Genomic DNA, 18,856 nt, shown 5'->3' on the forward strand with positions numbered 1-18,856 from the left:
TTATTGAAAAAGAATAAATCCCCAGACAAGCCAATGCATTGCTTTTTCATTGTTATGGCAACATATGTAAAGAGGAATAAAGCTGGATCCTGGTGATTACTGGAAAAGGTCCCCACCAGTCGGGGGCAGTTGACTGAAGTCCATTAGCAGCACCTCCAGAGCCAGCTGGCACATGGAGTGGGCAGAGCGGGGGTGCCTTGCCAATATTTGATGCAAGCTTATAATCTTTATCCTTTGTTTTCCTCCCAGGATCCCCGGAGCAAGCACAAATTCAAAATCCACACATACTCCAGCCCCACCTTCTGCGACCACTGCGGGTCGTTGCTGTACGGGCTCATCCACCAGGGCATGAAATGTGACAGTAAGTGATGGCACCGGGGGCTCTGGCTGCAGCAATGGGGGGCTCTGGCACCCCGTGGGAGGCTGTGGCACCCCAAGTTCCTGGGCAGGGGCTCCCGACCCACCTGAGTTACAGCCAAGAGCCCATTCCCTCTGGCCGTGGTGCAGAGCGTACTGTGGGGCTGCTGGGGGCACGAGGGGCATGAGTGGGCACCTTCTCACCTGGTGTGGGGCATCCTCCCGTGGCTGCAGGGAGAGGGAAGGTGTTGGGCTGGGGGGGGGGCAGCCTGCCTGCATCCCACTGCAGCAGCATCCCCCCCATACATCCCCTCGGGAAGCACCTCCGCAGCATCCTTGCAGCATTCCCGCTCCCCACATCCTGCCCTGCGTGCCCCCACGTTCCCCCTGCAGCGTCCTTGTAGGATCCCCCTGCACATCCCCTCAGCTCCCGCTGGCTCCGAGTGACACCGTGTGGCCGTGCCATGCGCTGCCGCTCCCGGCGCTGCCAGTGGAGAGGAGAGAACGGGGGAATGGAAGCAGAGGGAGAGGATGGAATCAGTAATTTTCCAAGTTAATCCTGTGCGTTCCATTTAAAGGGACTGGGACATGCAGTGTGTGCTGGCAGCGGCAGCAGGAGCAGCAAACTCGGCTGGTCCTTGCTCAGGAATAGAGAGGCTTGGCCGTTGTGGGAGCAGGGTATTCCTTGGGAATCTTACCAAGGGGAAATGGATTGCTTTGAAATATAAATATTTATATCTGCCTATGTTACATATATCAAATTTTATGCCTGTGTATCCGTATACAGATAGACAGGTAATTTTTAATGCCCCTTCTTGGGCTCCTGGTGAATCCAGCATTGTACCCTGGGTGTGATGGAAGAAAGGTTTAATGAGTCAGCAAAACTCAAGCGATCAGAGAACGGGCTCAAAGCCCTGGGGTCTCTTAGGCAGGACCCAGAGCTGCTGCCATGGCTTCCCGTGTCCAGGCAGGGCTCTGCGAAGTCTCCGACTGTGTTTGAAGATCCCTTTGCTGCGTATTTATCCCAGAATCCCTCCCAACATCCCATTAGGAGGAGGACGGGTGCTCCCTGTCCCTCCGAGCGCCCCGTGGGCTGTGGCAGCAGCGACGGGTGCTGAGTGTGCCCTCTGTCCCCAGCCTGCATGATGAACGTGTGTGCCCTCTGTCCCCAGCCTGCATGATGAACGTGTGTCCCCTCTGTCCCCAGCCTGCATGATGAACGTGTGTCCCCTCTGTCCCCAGCCTGCATGATGAACGTGTGTGCCCTCTGTCCCCAGCCTGCATGATGAACGTGTGTCCCCTCTGTCCCCAGCCTGCATGATGAACGTGTGTCCCCTCTGTCCCCAGCCTGCATGATGAACGTGTGTCCCCTCTGTCCCCAGCCTGCATGATGAACGTGCACAAGCGCTGCGTGATGAACGTGCCCAGCCTGTGCGGGACGGACCACACGGAGCGCCGGGGGCGGATATACATCCGGGCAGACATCGACAAGGACGTGCTCACCGTCGTAGGTACGTGTGTGACTGACAGTGTGGGACAGTGTGTGACTGTGGGACAGTGTGGGACACTGTGTGACAGCACACCCACAGCCTGACGGCCCTGCAGGGCCAGGCAGCACCGTGCCCGGCGTCAGTGCCCAGGAGCAGATGCCTGGCAGGGCAGGACAAGGCTTTGAGCTTCTCTGGGCACCCTCCTGCCCTCTGGCAAAGCCTGGCTGGGGCTCCAGGGGTTCTGTATCAATGGCAGTTACAGATTTTTCTAACTGCTTTTTGAATGCTGTAAAATTTCAGCGTCCATGGGACCCTGGGAAGGGGGAGCAGAGAGGATCCAACCAGCCATGATGGGCAGGAGCCATCCCACAGCAGCCACCTGCAGGGATGTGCCCAGTGGTGGGAGATGGGGCTGGAGGAGGCTGCAGGGAGCCAGGAGGTGCCAGGCTCAGCAGAGGCTCCTTCCCTGCCTGGAGTGTCCCAGGGACCCGGTGGCCATCCATGGGGGAACACCTTGTTCCCAGTGCCAGTTTTCTCTCTCCTGAAACTTCTGTGTTCCTGGTTTGTGGCAGGAAACAGGACTATCCCATCTTTAAGGACTTTTGCCACCCAGATTTTGAGTTCCCAAAAGATATCGCTTCCCCCATGACCTTTGAGCATCCCCCCAAACATTAAGCCATGTCCTTGTGAAGCCTCCTGTCCCCAGCACAAGGAGATCAGAGCAGGGCTGTGGCTCTGTTGGGTGCTGGTCACGGGTGTCTCGTGGAGCGAGGGCTGGAGGCAGGGATTGCTCCCTGTGGGCACGGCACTGTCAGTCCCTCCGGGGCTTGTCTGCCGGGGCTGAGCTGGTGCTGCGTGGGAGGGAGGTCGTGCCCACGCTGGTGCCCAGGCAGCTCCGGGTGTGGGAGGGAGGTCGTGCCCACGCTGGTGCCCAGGCAGCTCCGGGTGCCACGGTCTCCGCAGGGGCGGCCGAGCTGTCGCGGTTATTCCCGGATGAGTTAAAGCCGTGGGCTGTGAAGTGCCCCCTGCAGTGCCCCTGAGGGGGCACCGGGTGGGACATCCATGGCAACACCAGATCCTTCTCCACCATCCCACCGGCTCCGTGGAGAAGTCTGGTTTCCACGTCCTGTCGCAGCGGGAGATGCCGTGACAGCCCCGGGGTTGGTTTCTGTGGGATGGGGTTGTCTCCGTGCATCCCGTGGTGCTCCTCGTCACTCTGACGGGCACCTGTTCCCTGAGGAGAGCGGAGGCTGCCAAGGTCCTGCTGCTCCGGGCCGGCTCCTGGCTCGGCCGAGCGCGTCCCACAGGGGTGGCTGCCGTGACCCAGCAGGGCTCCAGCCCTGCTCTGCTCCAGGGAGGGTGAGCCCAGCCAGCCCCCCCGCGGGATGGGAGGCCGAGGGCAGCGTTGGTCCATGGTGGGCACAGCCTCAGGAGGTGCCCCAGCCTGGGCAGGGGCGGCACAGGTCACCTCACCCACATGGAAAGAGGTACTCAGGTATGATCCAGGAGTGTGCAGGAGAGCCAGGATCCTTCTGGCCTACAGAGCCATCAGGAGTATTCTCAAGAAAAATACCAAGTTGCTGAAGATGTTAATGAAAAATTGAAAAAAGTTCTGGAGGATTTTTTAATTTATTTTTTGTTTGATTTGTCCTTAAAGGAGAGCGTCAGTGAACCAGGCAGAACTGTGTTTCTCAGAAGTCTTGCTTCCCAGGCACCTTCCTGAAGGTTGGACTTGGTGATCTTGGAGGTCTTTTCCAACCTTAACGATTCTATGATTCCCTCTGGGAGGGAGATGGGACTGGTACCCAGCCTCCATCAGATGCCAGTGGGGTACAGAGCTCACCCTCCCACTGGCACCATGAGTTCCCTGGCACTGTGTTCCCACCTCTCCGGAGGCAGGGGAGGAGCTCCCTTGGCCCCATTCTGTGCAGCTGGATTTTCATTTTTTCCACTGGCTTTGAAAGGCTGTTTTATTTCTGGCCCTTTATGGAGGTGTTGGTGAAAACATGTCAGCTGTTGGCTTTTCCAGAAGGCAGGGAAGCGTGCTGAGTTCTCCAGCTCTGCTGTGGAGCTGCTGGAGGAGTGGGATGCTTTGGGAGAGGAGAGGCTGGACACTGGGGAGCTCAGCCAGCCCCCCAAGCACGGGTGGGCACCCAGCCCTTGGGAGATGGAGCCACCTCATGTTGTGCTGGGCACTGGGGAGGCCACCCCAAATCCTGGGGTCAGTTTTGGGCCCGTCACAATAAGAAGGACATTGAGGGGCTGGAGCATGTCCAGGGAAGGGAACAGAGCTGGGGAAGGGGCTGGAGCAGCAGGAGCAGCTGAGGGAGCTGGGGGGGCTCAGCCTGGAGACAAGGAGGCTCAGGGGGGACCTTCTGGCTCTGCAAGTCCCTGACAGGAGGGGGGGGTTTGGGCTCTGCTCCCAGGGAACAAGGGAGAGGAACAGAGGGAATGGCCTCAAGTTGTACCAGGGAAGGTTTAGGTTGGATATTGGAAAAATTCCTTCATGGAAAGGGCTCTCCAGCCCTGGCACAGCTGCCCAGGGCAGTGGCAGAGTCCCCATCCCTGGAGGGGTTTAAAAGCTGTGTAGGTCTGGCACTTGGGGACATGGCTCAGTGGTGGCCTTAGCAGGGGGAACAGTTGGATTCAATGATCTTGGAGGGATTTTCCAACCCAAACAGTTCCTGCAGGACCTGCCTTGGCCATCCCAGGGGGGCACAGGGTGCACAATTGGAGAGTGTCCCCACTGGGGCCCCAGCCCAGCCCAGGGAGGCAGTGGGTGGAGGCAGCAGCCAGGATTCCTCTGAGCAGATTTCTGGTGGAAAATGCCCTTTACACGTTTTCTGCAGGAATTTCAGTTTGGGGCGGGCAGGGGGTGGATTTCTGTCGAGAACAGCAGTGACAGCGCAGTGGTGGGTGGCAGGGGGGTGCTGGAGCCCCTGGAGCCTGGCAGGGGTGGGAGGCTGAGCTCCCCTTTGGTCCTGCTGCACAGGGAAAAACAGGTACTGGTGGTGGGGCGAGACCTTCTCTCTGTGCCACCGGGGGGAGACCCTTGCCCGGGAATTTCGGAAGCTTTCCCGTGGCAAAGAGGATCCCAGCTATGAAGTGTGAAGGGTGCCCGGGTGCCCCTGGCAGGAGCAGGCAGGGCTGGCAGGGCAGGGCCGGTGCCTGCAGGTGGCAGCACGGGCACGGCCAACACGGACCCACTCGGGGCTTCGATTTCTTCGTCGCTTGACAAATTTAACAGGAATTTGCTGGATGCTGTTCAGCTCTGTGGGTTTTTTTTCTCTTACGCTAATTTTTTCCTTTTATTTGTAGAGCTAATCTTTCCGTCCCAGTGGAAGACACAGATTTTCATAGAATTATTGAATCCTGGAATGATTTGGGTTGGAAGGGACCTTAAAGCTCATCTCGTTCCACTCCCCTGTCATGGGCAGGGACACCTTCCACTAGCCCAGGTTGCTCCAACCTGGCCTTGGACACTTCCGGGGATGGGACATTTATAGCTTCTCTGGGCAACCTGTGCCAGGGCCTCCCAACCCTCACAGGGAAGAATTTCTTCCTAATATTTAGAATGTGGGCTCTGTGTCTCTGAACCCCCGGTGTGGGAGGGAGATGTGAAATGGGGCAGGAGCAAATGGATGTTCACAGTCCATGTTCTGCTCTGGGCTTTGATCAAGTGTCTTATTAGTGGGAAAAGACTGAGGAATAAAGTGGGAAATCACAGCAAATTGAAGTGTCATCAAGGCGTTGTGCATTTTGGCTTCCGTAACAGAAAAGCTTCCAAATGCAGATTATTCTGAGCCTGTCGTATTAAGGGACATGAATATTTGAGTCTGGGAAATGGAGGAGTGGGAGAATGTGAAGGCTGGGCTGGGAATCCATTAAAGCTGTTGCTGCTCCAAGATGGAAGTTGCTTTGAGGACTCTGTGCGTGGCTCCTCTCCAGCAGCCAGGGCTGGCTCTGCCACCGCAGGAGGTGGGAGGTGTGTCCCGCCGTGTGCCAGTGCAGCCCAGCACGTGTTCATCTCTCAGGGAAGTGCTGGTGTAAAAAAGAGACCTAAAAGGTGGAGAGTCTAGCAGGGATTAGGAGGCAGAAAAGCTGTGGTGGTTTATGCTGTGAGGTCGGGGTGTGTTTGGGCGATGGAGACTCTTCAGCGTGTCCGGGGCCCTTTGACCCTGTGCATGTGAAGGAGGGTGTGCCCTGTCCTCGTGCCAGGGCTGCTGAGCATGGGGACCATGTTGGGTTCCCTCTTCTCTCCTGTGAGCCTTGGTACCGTGCCCTGGCCCCCAGTGGCTCCTGCGAAGCCGAGCCCCTCCTTAGCACCCGTGGGCCCAACCCCCCGATGCTCCTGCAGCGTGGCAGAGGCTGCTGGGACAGAGCTTTGCTGTTTACTGAGCTGATTGAAGGAAAACATTGACCAAAACTGAAACCAATTATGCTGTGATTAGATAAACGAGCTGGAAGTGTGTTAATTAATAATCACCGGCCCAGGCAGATGCAGCTGTAATGAGTCCTGTGCCTTTTTCATTGTATGAGCATGTGCAAATATATTCTTATCAGAGCATTAATTAAATGTTTTAACTTGTGAGGGTGTTCATCTGAGCGCCGGGCACGGAATGGGATGGGGCTGCTGCTGGCTGGGGATGGTGTGTGCTGCTGGAGGGAGGAAGATGAGTGCTGCAGGCCAGCTCAAGAGCCTTCCCCTCTCCAAAATCCCATCCAAGAGCTGTGGAATTGGGGGTGCTGCTGGCACGGCCATGGAGAAGTGATGGGCTGGCATGAGGTGGCAGAGCTCTGACCTCTCCTTGCAGTGAGCCAGGCTTTGGAAGGGTTTTTCATAGAACCATAGAGTCCTGGAATGGTCTGGTTTAAAGACTGTCCAGTCCCACCCCCTGCCATGGGCAGGGACACCTTCCACTAGCCCAGGTTGCTCCAAGGCCTGTCCAACCTGGCCTTGGACACTTCCAGGGATGGGGCAGCCACAGCTCCTCTGGGCAACCTGTGCCAGGGCCTTTCCCTTTGGAGGGCAGCAAGAAGCAGAATTCCCTGCACTGAACATGTTCCATGGCCCTGCATGCTCAGAGAGGAGGAGAAAGGATGTGACAGCCCATAGGAGCTGTCTGGAGAGTGGGGTAGGAGTTGGTTTATCATAAGCTTTTTTTATTTAGCGTAAAAGTGAACCCCACGTGGCATATTTAGCAAAGAACTTTCTGGTCCTTGTTTATTCACCATATTACTCTTGCCCTCCCTTGGAAACCTGGGAGTGGGAGGAAGGGCCTTGCCCTGCTCCCGTATCCACAGTGAGCTTCTGGACATGCCCTCTGTAGTGCCTGCAGTGCCTGGAGAGGCCGTGCTCCCTCCTGCTTTGCACATGTGGCAGAGTGAGGCTTCTCCCCACGTTTGCTATCGGAAATGGGGGTGTCTCTTCCCCAAGCCTGTTCCTGCAGTTACAGCTGCCTGAGTAGTTAGAAGTTCTTGTCTGAATCATTTATTAGGAAGCTGTTTGCAGAATAAATTATTCAGGTATTGTTCACCCAGCTCTACCTGCCCCGGCCCTGCAAGGCAGAGCAGGTGACACCTCCTTCCTATGGCAGTGGAGCAGTGTCCCCATTGCCATGGGAATGGTGTGCAGGAGGTGGGCACTGCCACCCCTGCCCCCCCTCCTAGTCCAGGGATGTCCAAGACTTAAGGGTGCCTCATCCTGCCCATGGCCTGAGGCCACAGTGGCGTCTCCTTGGCCGCATTTGGTACCCACAGTGATTTAAGTCCTGCTTTGAATGGGATCGTAATATTCTTACTCATCACCGTTAATAATGATGTTACTACTTCTTAATGATGCACAAAACTGTCAGGGTATGACAGATGTAAAACTATTTTACATCAAATTTAACTGTCAAATAAATTCCATAAACACTGGCGAGGAAGGAGCGCGACTCTCCTGCTGTGAGGTATCACTGCTGTGCTGCTTCACGTTCTTATTTTCCCTTCACTTAATTGTTGATTTCTGCTTGAAAAGTTAGAAAGTTTCTTGAGGTCAAGCAGAAGCATTTTGTTTTTTTAAATGAATAGATAAAATTATTCCCATTAATGAAATTGTGAGGTCTGCACGCTGAGATAATAACATGAGGTAATCAAATCTCATGCTTCAGGGCATAAACTGATTAACTGTGAGGGTCAGGAATTACTTCTCCTGTTCCTTAAAGAAGCGAAGGACGGCCTGATAAACAATGGAGGGTGGTTCATTAGTCTCCAGAGGATGTTGTGTTGGCTGTTGGGATGGTGAAACACAGAGCAGAGCCGGAGCTGATTCTGTGTGACATCATTTTACATCTCCTGTCAGTGAGGGGACACTGGCTGGTGTGAGACCCCAGAGCCAGCGGCTTCTTCCAGCCCCTGGGCTGGTTCTGCTGCTCACACAGGAGGTCTGAAGGGTCCTCAGTGGTTTCTGCTGACCCCAGGGCAGGTGAGGGGTGATGGTCACCTGCGAAGACTGTGCCCACTCTCCTGCCCTGGGTGCTGGGGTCAGGGTGGGCACTGTTTGGTGCCTGGTGCCACAACATCCCAATGTAAGTGCTTCTGTGAGTGGCAGTGGTTGTCCCCCACTGCAGGTGGGCAGGGGCACTGAAAACACATTTGTGTAATAATTTTAAGGCCAAGAAGGCAATAAAAAGCAGTCAGAGCTCAGGGGGAGGGTGTGACGAGGCCCTGATTCAGGAGGGCACTGGGAGCATTGTTCCCTGTGCCTTGGCAGTGTGGGGGGTGCAGGCAGGGAGCCCTGGGGTGGTGGTTTTAAACAGAGGGCAGGATTAGAATAGAAATTAGGAAGGTGTTTCTTCCCTGGGAGGGTGGGGAGGCCCTGGCACAGGTTGCCCAGAGAAGCTGTGGCTGCCCCATCCCTGGAAGTGTCCAAGGCCAGGTTGGATGGGGCTTGGAGCAACCTGGGCTAGTAGAAGGTGTCCCTGCCCGTGGCAGGGGGTGGCACTGGATGAGCTGTAAAGTCCTTCCCAACCCCAACTATTCTGGGATTCAGTTATTCTATGACGGCATCCCCGGCGAGGTCCCCGTGTACCACGGGCAGGGATGAAGTCATTCCTTCCCCCTCTGCCAGAGGGGCAGAGGTGACTCTGGCTCCTGCAGCTGCCTCATCCTGGGTGTCTGAGGAGCACGTAGAGCAGCAGGATGGCTGGGCTGGCCGGCTCCTGCAGTGGCAGGCGGTGGTTCCCAGCAGGCTCACGCCTCTCCCCGTCTCACGAGCTGCTGGCAGGGCTGTCACGTTTGATAAATGAGCTCGTTTATAAATGCAGATTTGCATTTTGGCTGCAAGTTTGATTCCATGGATCTGAAAATTGGGCAATGCTTTGGCAGGACAGCATTAGGTGGCAGATTTTGGGGCATTAATTTGCTTTTCAAAACTCTCTGGTTCCCAACCTCATCAGAAGTGCCTTACTGGTGAATTGGGAAGTGGGCAATTGTTTTTACTCTTCTGACTCTAAAAGTATCTTCTCATGTCCTGTGGTGCTACACACAGAGCCAGAGTTCTCTCCTCCTCCTTGGGATTATAGGGTGAAGCTGTGCCTTCACAGCAGAGCTTCTGGTGGAATTTCAGGCAGCACTGAGTTCCTGCTCCCAACATGGCACAACCCTCCGTGCCTGATCCCTGGGGTGTACACTGGACCTGGGGAGGGGAGAGCTCTGCTCTGGGCTTCCTTGAAACAGCTTTTCTGCAGGTTACAGCTCGGCTCCCTCGTGGCCATCGGGCTTTCCATCTCTGATGTCTCCATTCGGGCTGGAGGGAAGATAAGACCCTTCTCCTGGCAGACAGACCCTTTTTGACTTAATCTGGGCAAAGAGCCTCAGCTCAGCCTGGCTGTATTTAATTTATCCAAGCTGCAATCCAATTACAAGCAACCAAGTCATCTCAGGTTTGCTCTTCCCTCTCTCCTCCTGCTTCCCAGAGGAGACACTCCAGCTCCCAGAGCCGGGGTGATGCTGCCAAGTGGGCAGGTGATGATGCCCCATGGGCATCCTCCTGCTCCCTCAGGGCCCCAGCTGAGCCTGGGAGGGCCCAGTGGGGAGGTTGGTGCCTTTGGGTCCCTGCTCTCCCCTGCCCGGGGCATTAACGTTGCTGTTTCCTCTCTCCAAGGAAAGCTCCATCCCCGTGCTCCCACCAAATCAGTGCAATGCTGCTTCCCAAGGGGCAAGAGGAAACAAACCGGCTTTAAATTGCTTAGAACTGAGAGCAAACAAAAAACCATCCTATCAGAAAATAAAAATCATCTCCTGAGTCGACCCTTCAGCCTCCCCCGTCCACGAGAGCTGCGTTTGCTCTGCGTTAATTATGTCGTTCCTCATGCAATGCCCATGTCTGCACAGATCCAGTTTAATTCTGGTTTTAATCACTATTTTCACACTTACTCTTGGCACGCAGGGAAGTTGTCAGTTGTCGGGTATTTTTATAGTTGGAATACTGAATTTAATCCTGTTTCTCTTCCCCAGTAAGAGATGCTAAAAACCTAGTTCCTATGGACCCTAATGGCTTGTCAGATCCCTACGTGAAGCTTAAACTAATCCCTGACCCCAAAAATGAAAGCAAACAGAAGACCAAAACTATCAAGTGCTCCCTGAATCCTGAGTGGAACGAGACATTTAAATTGTAAGTACAAGGAAAATGTTTAAATTTGTAAACTGAATTTTCTCACCCCCGAGAATTAATGTGATTGTATTTGCTCTTATTTAATTATTCAGAGGCATTGAACTGATTCAACTGAGAAATGATTCTTTTTATTCAGTAAGTGACTCAGAAACACTCAAACCTCTGCCCTGACCCCGATCAAAGCTGAGTGTTTGGGCATGAACTCTGTGCTCTCCGTGTGAGTCAGATGTGGTTGGGCAATTAAATATTGGAGACCTCAACAGGCATCGAGGAGCATCCCTTCACTTTGCATCCGTATTCCTGCAGAGCATGGGGGGACAGGGTGGTGTGGCAACATCTTCCAGGATAAAACCATCCCTTTTCCTCTCTTCCAGCCAACTGAAAGAGGCAGACAAAGACAGGCGGTTGTCTGTGGAGATCTGGGACTGGGATCTGACCAGCAGGAATGATTTCATGGGCTCCTTGTCCTTTGGGATCTCTGAGCTGCAGAAGTCGGGAGTGGATGGATGGTAAGATGTAATTGTTTCCTGAATACCATGGGCAGAAAGCAGCCCGGATCATCTGTGGGGGTGAGAGACATGACAGCCCCTCGTACCAGCTCCCTTCTGCTCCAGGCCCACCTGGCCTGGCTCTGTGTAAGGTGCTGCTCCACCTCTCGGGCTGGAGAGGGTGGCTGGTGCTGTGTGGGGTGTCCATGGGGTGCCCAGAGGAGTCAGGACAGTGTAGGGGTGCTCAGCATGGACTGGCTTAGCATCACCTTCTGCGTGTCCTCCTGCTCCTTGCAGGGTTGCTCAGGGGGCATGTGGGGCTTTTCCCTCCCCCAGACTCCCCTCCCAGCCCCAGGGTTGCTCTGCCTGAAGGGCTGGTGCTCCCAGGGGCTCTCACTGCGTGGGCTTTGGGAGGAGCCAGCATCACCTGCCCTCATCTGCCAAGGCAGCATTTTCCAGCATTTTCTGCTTGGATTCCCTCAGTTACTGTACCAGGCAGGCACTGTGGCTTCCTCAGGCGTGTGGGAGAGCAGGGCTGTGAGGGGGTGGTGGTGGGGACACCTTGGAGCTGTGATTCCTGGCTGGAGCACGTGGGCTGCAGTGCCAGTGTGGAGGGCACAGCTCAGTACAAGGAGGAACCACCAAAGTGTGTAATTACCAACGCTCGTTACCACACGAGTGATGAACACAGCAGGGCTGTAACACCCCTCAGTGGGTCTCTCCATTTTCATTTTATCTCCCCCAGCAGGACACACAGTACCTTATTTCCCTGTTTTTTCCCCGGGCACTGGTGCCTGGGAGCTGTGTTACCTGTCCATGGCAAGTGTAATAATTGAAAAGAGATATTAGATGTCTTTTGGAAACCAACCCCTGCATATTGTTAATCTGCATTCACGAGCTGAGTGAATGCCCCAGACTGCATTTTCCCACCATAGAAGCTGAATGTGTCTCCCTTTGAGCAGAGAAGGAGGAGAGGAGGAGGAGGAATTAGGCAGTCTGGGTACCCAGAGAGAGCTGGGAAGTGGAGGAGGGGACTGGAGGGGGCACCCAGTGCCCCACCCCGGCACATCCAGGGGTACTCCTGTCACTGTCCAGCCCCTCCCTGCCCCCGATGAGGTGGGCAGCACCTGGTACAGCACAGGGACACGTGGCAGGGTTTCAGCCTCCTCATCACCAACCAGACCTGATGGGGACATGGCTTCTCTTCTGGAAAACAGCAGGGAGCTGTCACTTCCCCCCAAATTCCCAGTCACCTGTAAGGGTGCATGTGTGTCATGTGCTGCTGGCTTCTGACGCAGCCCAAAGCCTGAGCGTTTTCCAGCCTTTTAAAAATCATGTAAGTGGAGATCTAAGTAATTTTCCTTGTCACGGCGCTGGTTGAAGTAAACTGGAGAAGGAGCAGGAGCTCTGATCTATATTTCATATCCAAACAACTGCAGTTAATGGAGAAAACAAGCTCAAAGGCAGAGCCTGTCCCTGTGTTGTGTGGACAGGGCTTTGTTGTTTGGAGCAGCCTCTGGGATAACACCCAGCTGAGAACCCTCCTGGCTGCAGAGCCTCTGCTGCCAGAGCTGGGCTTCACCCCTAATGGAGTGGAATGCCTCTTTTCTGAGTGGCATTTCCATGATTTCTGATAATTGCTGCTTAAGCTTTTTTCCTTCTTTTGAGGAGCATCTTGTCTGTGCTCTCAGGGTTGGCAGCACCAGTCTGGCACTGGCACATTCCACGTGCTGTCCTCGGGGGGCAGCTGATGGAGAGGGGCTTTGCCCACGCCTGTGCCTGTGCCTGTCATGAGAAAGACATGCTTTTGTCTGTGGGTTTTGGGGTCAGGATTCATTTGAGAGTGATGTCAGTGCTCTGTGTGCCCCCCAGAGCAGGCAGTGGATGTGCTCCCCGGGCTGTGGGGGTCCCCAGTACAGTGAGGGACCCAGAAACATCCCTCCACCTGGCTGGGAGTCTGGGGCTTGCTGAGGGGCATGGTTTGGGGGGTCTTCTGACCTTGGGGAAGGTTCACCTGGATGCCATGCTCGGAGCAGGGGTGAGGTCCTACCTGTCGTCCTGCCTACCTGCAGCCCCACCTGCCATCCTGACCCGACATTCTCACTCTCCCTCCAGGTTTAAGCTGCTGAGCCAGGAGGAGGGGGAGTATTTCAACGTCCCAGTGCCTCCCGAGGGAGAAGAAGGAAACGAGGAACTGAGGCAGAAATTTGAGGTGAATTGATTTTTGTTGGACTCAGGTGTTTTCTTTGCTGCCTGCCTGCAGTGCCCTCAGCAAGGGGCCTTCCCTGCCAGCTCTTTCCCTGGCAGCACAGGGAACATGGAGTAGGGTCCAACTCCCCACAGAGGCTTCAAGGAGAAATGTCTATTTACTACTTAATAAGCCGTGGAAGATCTTGCTGAACGATTGATCCAGACATTGCTGAGTTAACAGGTCTTTGCCATTTCTCAGTGTAGCTAAAATCTCCCCAGAACCTTGGGAATGAGCATGGTACATCTGGAGACTTACATGCAATGAGCCATACATAAAAGAATTGCCCTTATGGTTATCAGCATGAACTCCATAATTGTAGCAGAGACTGGAGTTCTCCTTTCTTTTTTTATCTTATTTATATACAACTTTCCTGAATATACAAGAAAGGACAGTTCTAACACAACAGTTAGCTACAAACAATGGTTGTTGGCTCTATAAAAAACTAACAACTGTCTTCTGTTGCATTTCATGATGTTCCAGTGGTATTAAAATGCTGTGTTGGAAGTCAGATGATGAGTTTTCTACAGATCAGAAAACACACAGTCCAGAGGTGCCAGAGTACACCCATGCCCTGACCTTGATGTGTCTCCCCTCCTCCCGTGTGAGGAAGTCAGTGTTACAGGCAGGGGATCCCCTTCCAGCTGGGCCATGGCTGGTGCTGGTGTTGGGAGGGAGGAGTGGAGTGTGCTGGAGCCTGGCAGGGAGGACACAGTGCCAGCCTGGGGGACACGGAGCTGCCTGGAAGCTTGTGGAGCTGCTGCCAGAGCCATGCCCCTCTCCACAGCCTGAGCAAGGTGCTGCTGTGCTCCTTGCAGCTGTGTCACAGCCAGCACGGCCTGGGCTGGACAAGGACCATCCGAGAGGAGCCCAGCATGGAACCCTGTGCTGCATCCCGGCACCACATCCCGGCACCACATCCCGGCACCACATCCCGGCACCACATCCCGGCACCACATCCCTGCACCACATCCCTGCCAGCTCTGCTCACTCTTTATCAGCCCCTCTCTGGGACAGCTGGAGAGATGGGGATGTCAGCTGCTCTTGCATAAATTCAGATGTAGTAAATTAACTGTGACAAATGGAGTTGGATAACGAAGGTCAAGTGCTTTTTTTTTAAAAAAGTTAGTGAGCAATACTTGGCACGCTTCGGTTGTAAACCTCAAAGAGGTCTCGAGATTGTGGAGGTGTTAGGAGTGCATTACAAAGAGGTTACAGGACTTTTGTGTTCACTTAGGGTCCTTAGAGATGCTTGACAGCAGAAGCAAGACCCTTCCCTTGGGAGTGCTGGTCGTTACATTGCCCCAGCTCTTATTCTGGGCTCTTTTCTGGGAAGACCTTCACCCTCCTGGCTAAGCCACACCCTGAGCCTGCTCTATCAGGGAGGCCTGGTTGTGTTTATGTCCTCATCTGATCTTCCTGAACATACTGTGATGCTGCATATCAGGTCAAGTGCTGGACTGACTGGGTTTGAATTGGCCCCTCTTCATACACAGCCTCAGGAGGGACCCCAGGACACCCCAGGTCTGGGTGCTGGTGCTCAGCCCGTGTCTGCTGGTGCTGGGCCTGAGGCTGGATGGTTTGCTGAGATGGAGCAAAAGAAAATCCTCTTCTTTCCCCCTCTTTGATCATCCTCTCTGGATGATCTTTAAGGTCCCTCCAACCCAAATCATTCTGTGGTTCTGTGATTTGGTTGGGCTCAATGAGACATGTTTGGCTGTGTCAGAGCTGCTGTTGGTCACCTGAGCTGGTTGTCAATACAGCACCTGCCTGGGTCTCCCTGTCCTTTGGGGATGCTGGAAAAGCCTGAAGATGACTCTGAGGAAACCCCTTTTGCTTTGGGAGACGTGACTTTATTTCCTTTTCGCTGTATGAATATTTTCCCACTGGGAAGCAGATGGGATGTGTGTGGCTCCAGTGACAGCAGCGGGTCCCATCCTTGGGTTCCAGCCTCTCCCCGGGGCAGAGCTGTGGTCACACCAACGGTGTTTGAAAATGCCAGAGACCAGTCCTTCGGTTTTCAGCGCAGGAGCTTTTCAGATGCTCGTAGGTGCTGCAGGTGACCTTGAGTGGGGAATTCAGCAGCAGGGAGAACCTTGTGAGAACCAATTAGCAGCAGCAAAGGCTTGAGATTACCAGTGAGGTGCTATCTGGAGGGGCTGCCAGCAGCAGCCAAATTGAACCGCCGGGATCGGGTTAATGGAATTTCATGCTAGGCTGAGCTCGGCACAGGCCTCACACTGCCACACAGTTCTATAAATTAAAAGAGAATAAATTGTGAGATAGCTTTTTCAAGCAGTGGTTCGGCACATCAGACAGCCCCTGGCCTGGGGAGGAGGTGCCAGGACACTGGTGGGGTTTGGTGTTTAAGCATGGGGGGTTGTGGGGGTCCTCAGTGAGCAGCTGTGGTTGTGAGGGTGGTTGGGGGTGTGAGAGGGGGGCTCTCTGTTCTCTGCTGTTCCAAATAGATTTGGGGCTTCCTATGTCCAACCTGACCTGGCACAGGAGTGTGATTCTCTTCAACATCAGATATAATCATGGAATATCTCAAGTTGGAAGGGACCCATAAGGGGAGTAATGGAGGTGGAGCTGGAAAAGATTCCCGAAGCTCAGGATGGTGTTTGAGCTGGGAAAGGGCTGACTAGGTGGGATTTTGGGGGCATGCACTGGGGTTTATAACACCCTTTCTCCCTGCTGATTTCAGAAATGTTTTTTTCTTTTCTCCCTGTCCCGTGTCACCCTTGCAGAGAGCCAAGATCGGAACTGGGTCCAAGGCTGCGGATGAGAAGACAAGAAATGCCATTTCCAAATTTGACAACAACGGGAGCAGAGATCGGATGAAGCTTTCGGACTTCAACTTCCTGATGGTGCTGGGAAAAGGAAGCTTTGGGAAGGTGAGGCACCAAATTCTCCTTGACACTGTCTATATTTAAGACAAGTTTTGTGTGGCTGCTCCAGTGTGACCTGTCCTCGCTCTGACTGGGAGCACTGGTGTCACGGCGCTGGGAGCCCAGCTTGGCTCCCTCTGGACTGTGACCTCTGGGTCACAGCGGGAAACACCTGAGAAGTCTGATGAGACCATCACAAAAACCATCTGACCCCTTTTGGGAAGTGGGGGGCTGAGCTGTGTCTTTAAAGCTCTTTTTTATTTGGCCTTTATTTTTTTCCTAATAGTTACAAATATGTGGGATATATAAGCAGTAACAGAACTTCATTCTTGTGATAATTATGTGACTCAGAGCCTTCACTTTTCTTGGGGTCTTTCCAACTCTCTCATGATTTCCATTTGGGATCCCAGTGCTCCAGGGGCTGCTGGGGCTCCACGGGAGGTGGGTGGTTCTCACTGGACACTGGCCTGGTGTCTGCTGGTGTGATGACTGGCCCAGCACCACTGTCATTAGTGAATTCCCCCTTAATTGCAGGAAATATTGTTCTGCCAACAGACTCATTCCTTGGGCAGGTAGCGAAGATGAGGAGGGTGTGCAGGGGAGTGATGTTCCCCCATCACCTGAGCACAGGGGTGCAGCAGGGACACCCCTTCCCTCCCTCAGCCTTCTCCTGATGGCCGTGGAACTTGGGGAGGTCCCAGCCTCTGTTTGGGTGTTTGCTCCCTCCCTGGAGATGGAGAGCTCAGAGATCCATTTGACAGGTGGAAAACAGGGAGGTCCTGATGGTCCCCAGCACTCAGAGCATCAGCCTGGGGTTCCTGCCCAGAACTCGCTGTCGGACCCCTTTGCTGTGGGTTGGTATCCTGGGGAGCAGGAAAGCCTCGTGCCCATGCTGCTCACACAGAAATATATCCATGTCCCCTTTTCCTCCCTCCCAACACCTCATCCCTTTCAAACTCAGCACTGGCATCTGGAGACTGTGGCTGTGCATCGTGTAGCCCCCCCGCCTTCTTTCCTTAAATTTGAGAAACATTAGCAAACTCTTCAGTTGGCTCCGTGGCTTATATAAGGGAATGTGTGACAGAAACTGTTCCCTGGAACAGCATGTTATAAATATGCTAATTAGCGCTAATTAAAACGGCACCATTGGTTTCTGCGGGCAGAGGCAGCCTCCTGCTCACGTGTGCCTGCACTTCCCCGCGGCATCCCCCTGCTCGGGGGCACGGGCTGGCACAGCACAGGGTCTGTGCCTGCTCCTGGTCAGGGACAGTGAGGGCGTGTGCCCGGAGCCAGGCAGGGGGCACAGAGGGGAGGGAGCCCAGGGGCTCAGCCCCCTGCAGCCCTTGGCATGCCCAGCAGCCCACTCTGTGCTCGTGGCATCACCGTCCTTCTCCAGGGCTGGCACCGTGGCCTTCCCTCCTAGGGCTGGCACTGCCTGCTCCTGTGCTGGCTGCCTGCTGCCAGCCTCCCTCCTCCCAGTCCCTGCTGGCTGTGAGAGCTCTTGGACTATAACCACACTGTTTTAGTGAGTCTCTGTCTCTCTCTGTTAACTCTTTGGCATCAGGATCTCAGATTTACTGCTTGATATTTTCCTCTCTCCACACTCTGGCAGTCCAGGTCAGGAGTACCAATATGTTGGCCTCGGTGGAGTTTAACAAACTTGCTTTCTCTGTGTTCAGAATATCTCCAATTTTTATGCTGAAGCATTCCCAAACAATACTCTATATTACAGGAATAAATCAAGTTAAATATCAGCTTTTTTCTGCACCAAAAAAAAAAATTAAAAAAGAATGCAATCTGCTTCCCAGCGAGTATGCTGGCAGATGGAGGTCCCCCGAGCCAGGCAGCAGAGTTTAGGGGGTGGAAAATGGATCTGGTTTGGAAAATAGGGGCTTGGGTGTGCACAATCCTGGGTTGGTGCATTCAGCCCCAGGACACAGGGTGGCCCTGTTTGCTCCTGGTGCTCTGGGATCTCCCTGGGCTCCCCTGGTCGTGAGTCCCACCAAGCCCCCGGGACTGTGGCTGGTGGCAGCACTCCATGGGCTGGCATGGGCAGGGAGACCTTCCCAGGGAGGGAGGCAGCACTTGGCACAGCCCACCCTGGGTTTGCTTTGCTGTAATATAAATAGAGGAAAAGGAAATTACGTGGCTTGCTCATATTTTTGCAGCTAATCAATCTGTTGTGCTCTCTAGCTGTCAGGCTTTTGGGGGGTTTTGTGGTGTTTTGCTGAGCAGGGTGGAGCCTTTGGCCACTGCAGTTCTGGATTCCAGTCCAATGGAACACAGTTTTCATGTGCTGTGATAATCAACCACAATCTGTGCATGGCTCTGGTCAGGGCATCACAGACTGTGCTGGGGCATTTGCCTGTTTGCATCTCTTGGTATTTGAACACCTCCAGACATCAGGACACTTCTGGTGTCAGGAAGAATTTCTTTATGGAAAGGGTGGTCAGGCATTGGAAGGGGCTGCCCAGGGAGGTGGTGGAGTCCCCATCCCTGGAGGTGTCCAAGGTACAACTGGACGTGGCACTTGGTGCTCTGGGCTGGGGGACAAGACTGGGATCAGTCATAAGTTGGACTCTATGATCTTGGAGGTCTTTTCCAACATCAATGATTCTGTGATTCTTTAACACAGGAGAGGGGAACACAGCCCAGACATGACTGAGGGCTAGGGCAGTGGGTGGTTTCCACCATCCCTGCACTCCTGGGCACACACTTCACACCCGGGG

The 18,856-nt window shown here is 54.2% G+C and overlaps 1 protein-coding gene across 2 annotated transcripts in view; it reads left to right on the top strand.

Moving 5' to 3' along the window:
* The window catches only part of PRKCB (protein kinase C beta), a 101,152-nt gene that overhangs the window by 51,661 nt on the left and 30,635 nt on the right, over positions 1-18,856 (top strand). For both annotated transcript variants that reach the window (XM_064673457.1, XM_064673458.1), the window contains exons 4-9: positions 250-361; positions 1,740-1,868; positions 10,347-10,503; positions 10,878-11,012; positions 13,107-13,203; positions 15,987-16,133. In XM_064673457.1, coding sequence (XP_064529527.1) covers positions 250-361; positions 1,740-1,868; positions 10,347-10,503; positions 10,878-11,012; positions 13,107-13,203; positions 15,987-16,133 — 777 coding nt within the window. The remainder of the gene's footprint in view (positions 1-249; positions 362-1,739; positions 1,869-10,346; positions 10,504-10,877; positions 11,013-13,106; positions 13,204-15,986; positions 16,134-18,856) is intronic.

This window comes from Pseudopipra pipra, chromosome 16 (genome assembly GCF_036250125.1).
Source record: "Pseudopipra pipra isolate bDixPip1 chromosome 16, bDixPip1.hap1, whole genome shotgun sequence".
Taxonomy (NCBI): domain Eukaryota; kingdom Metazoa; phylum Chordata; class Aves; order Passeriformes; family Pipridae; genus Pseudopipra; species Pseudopipra pipra.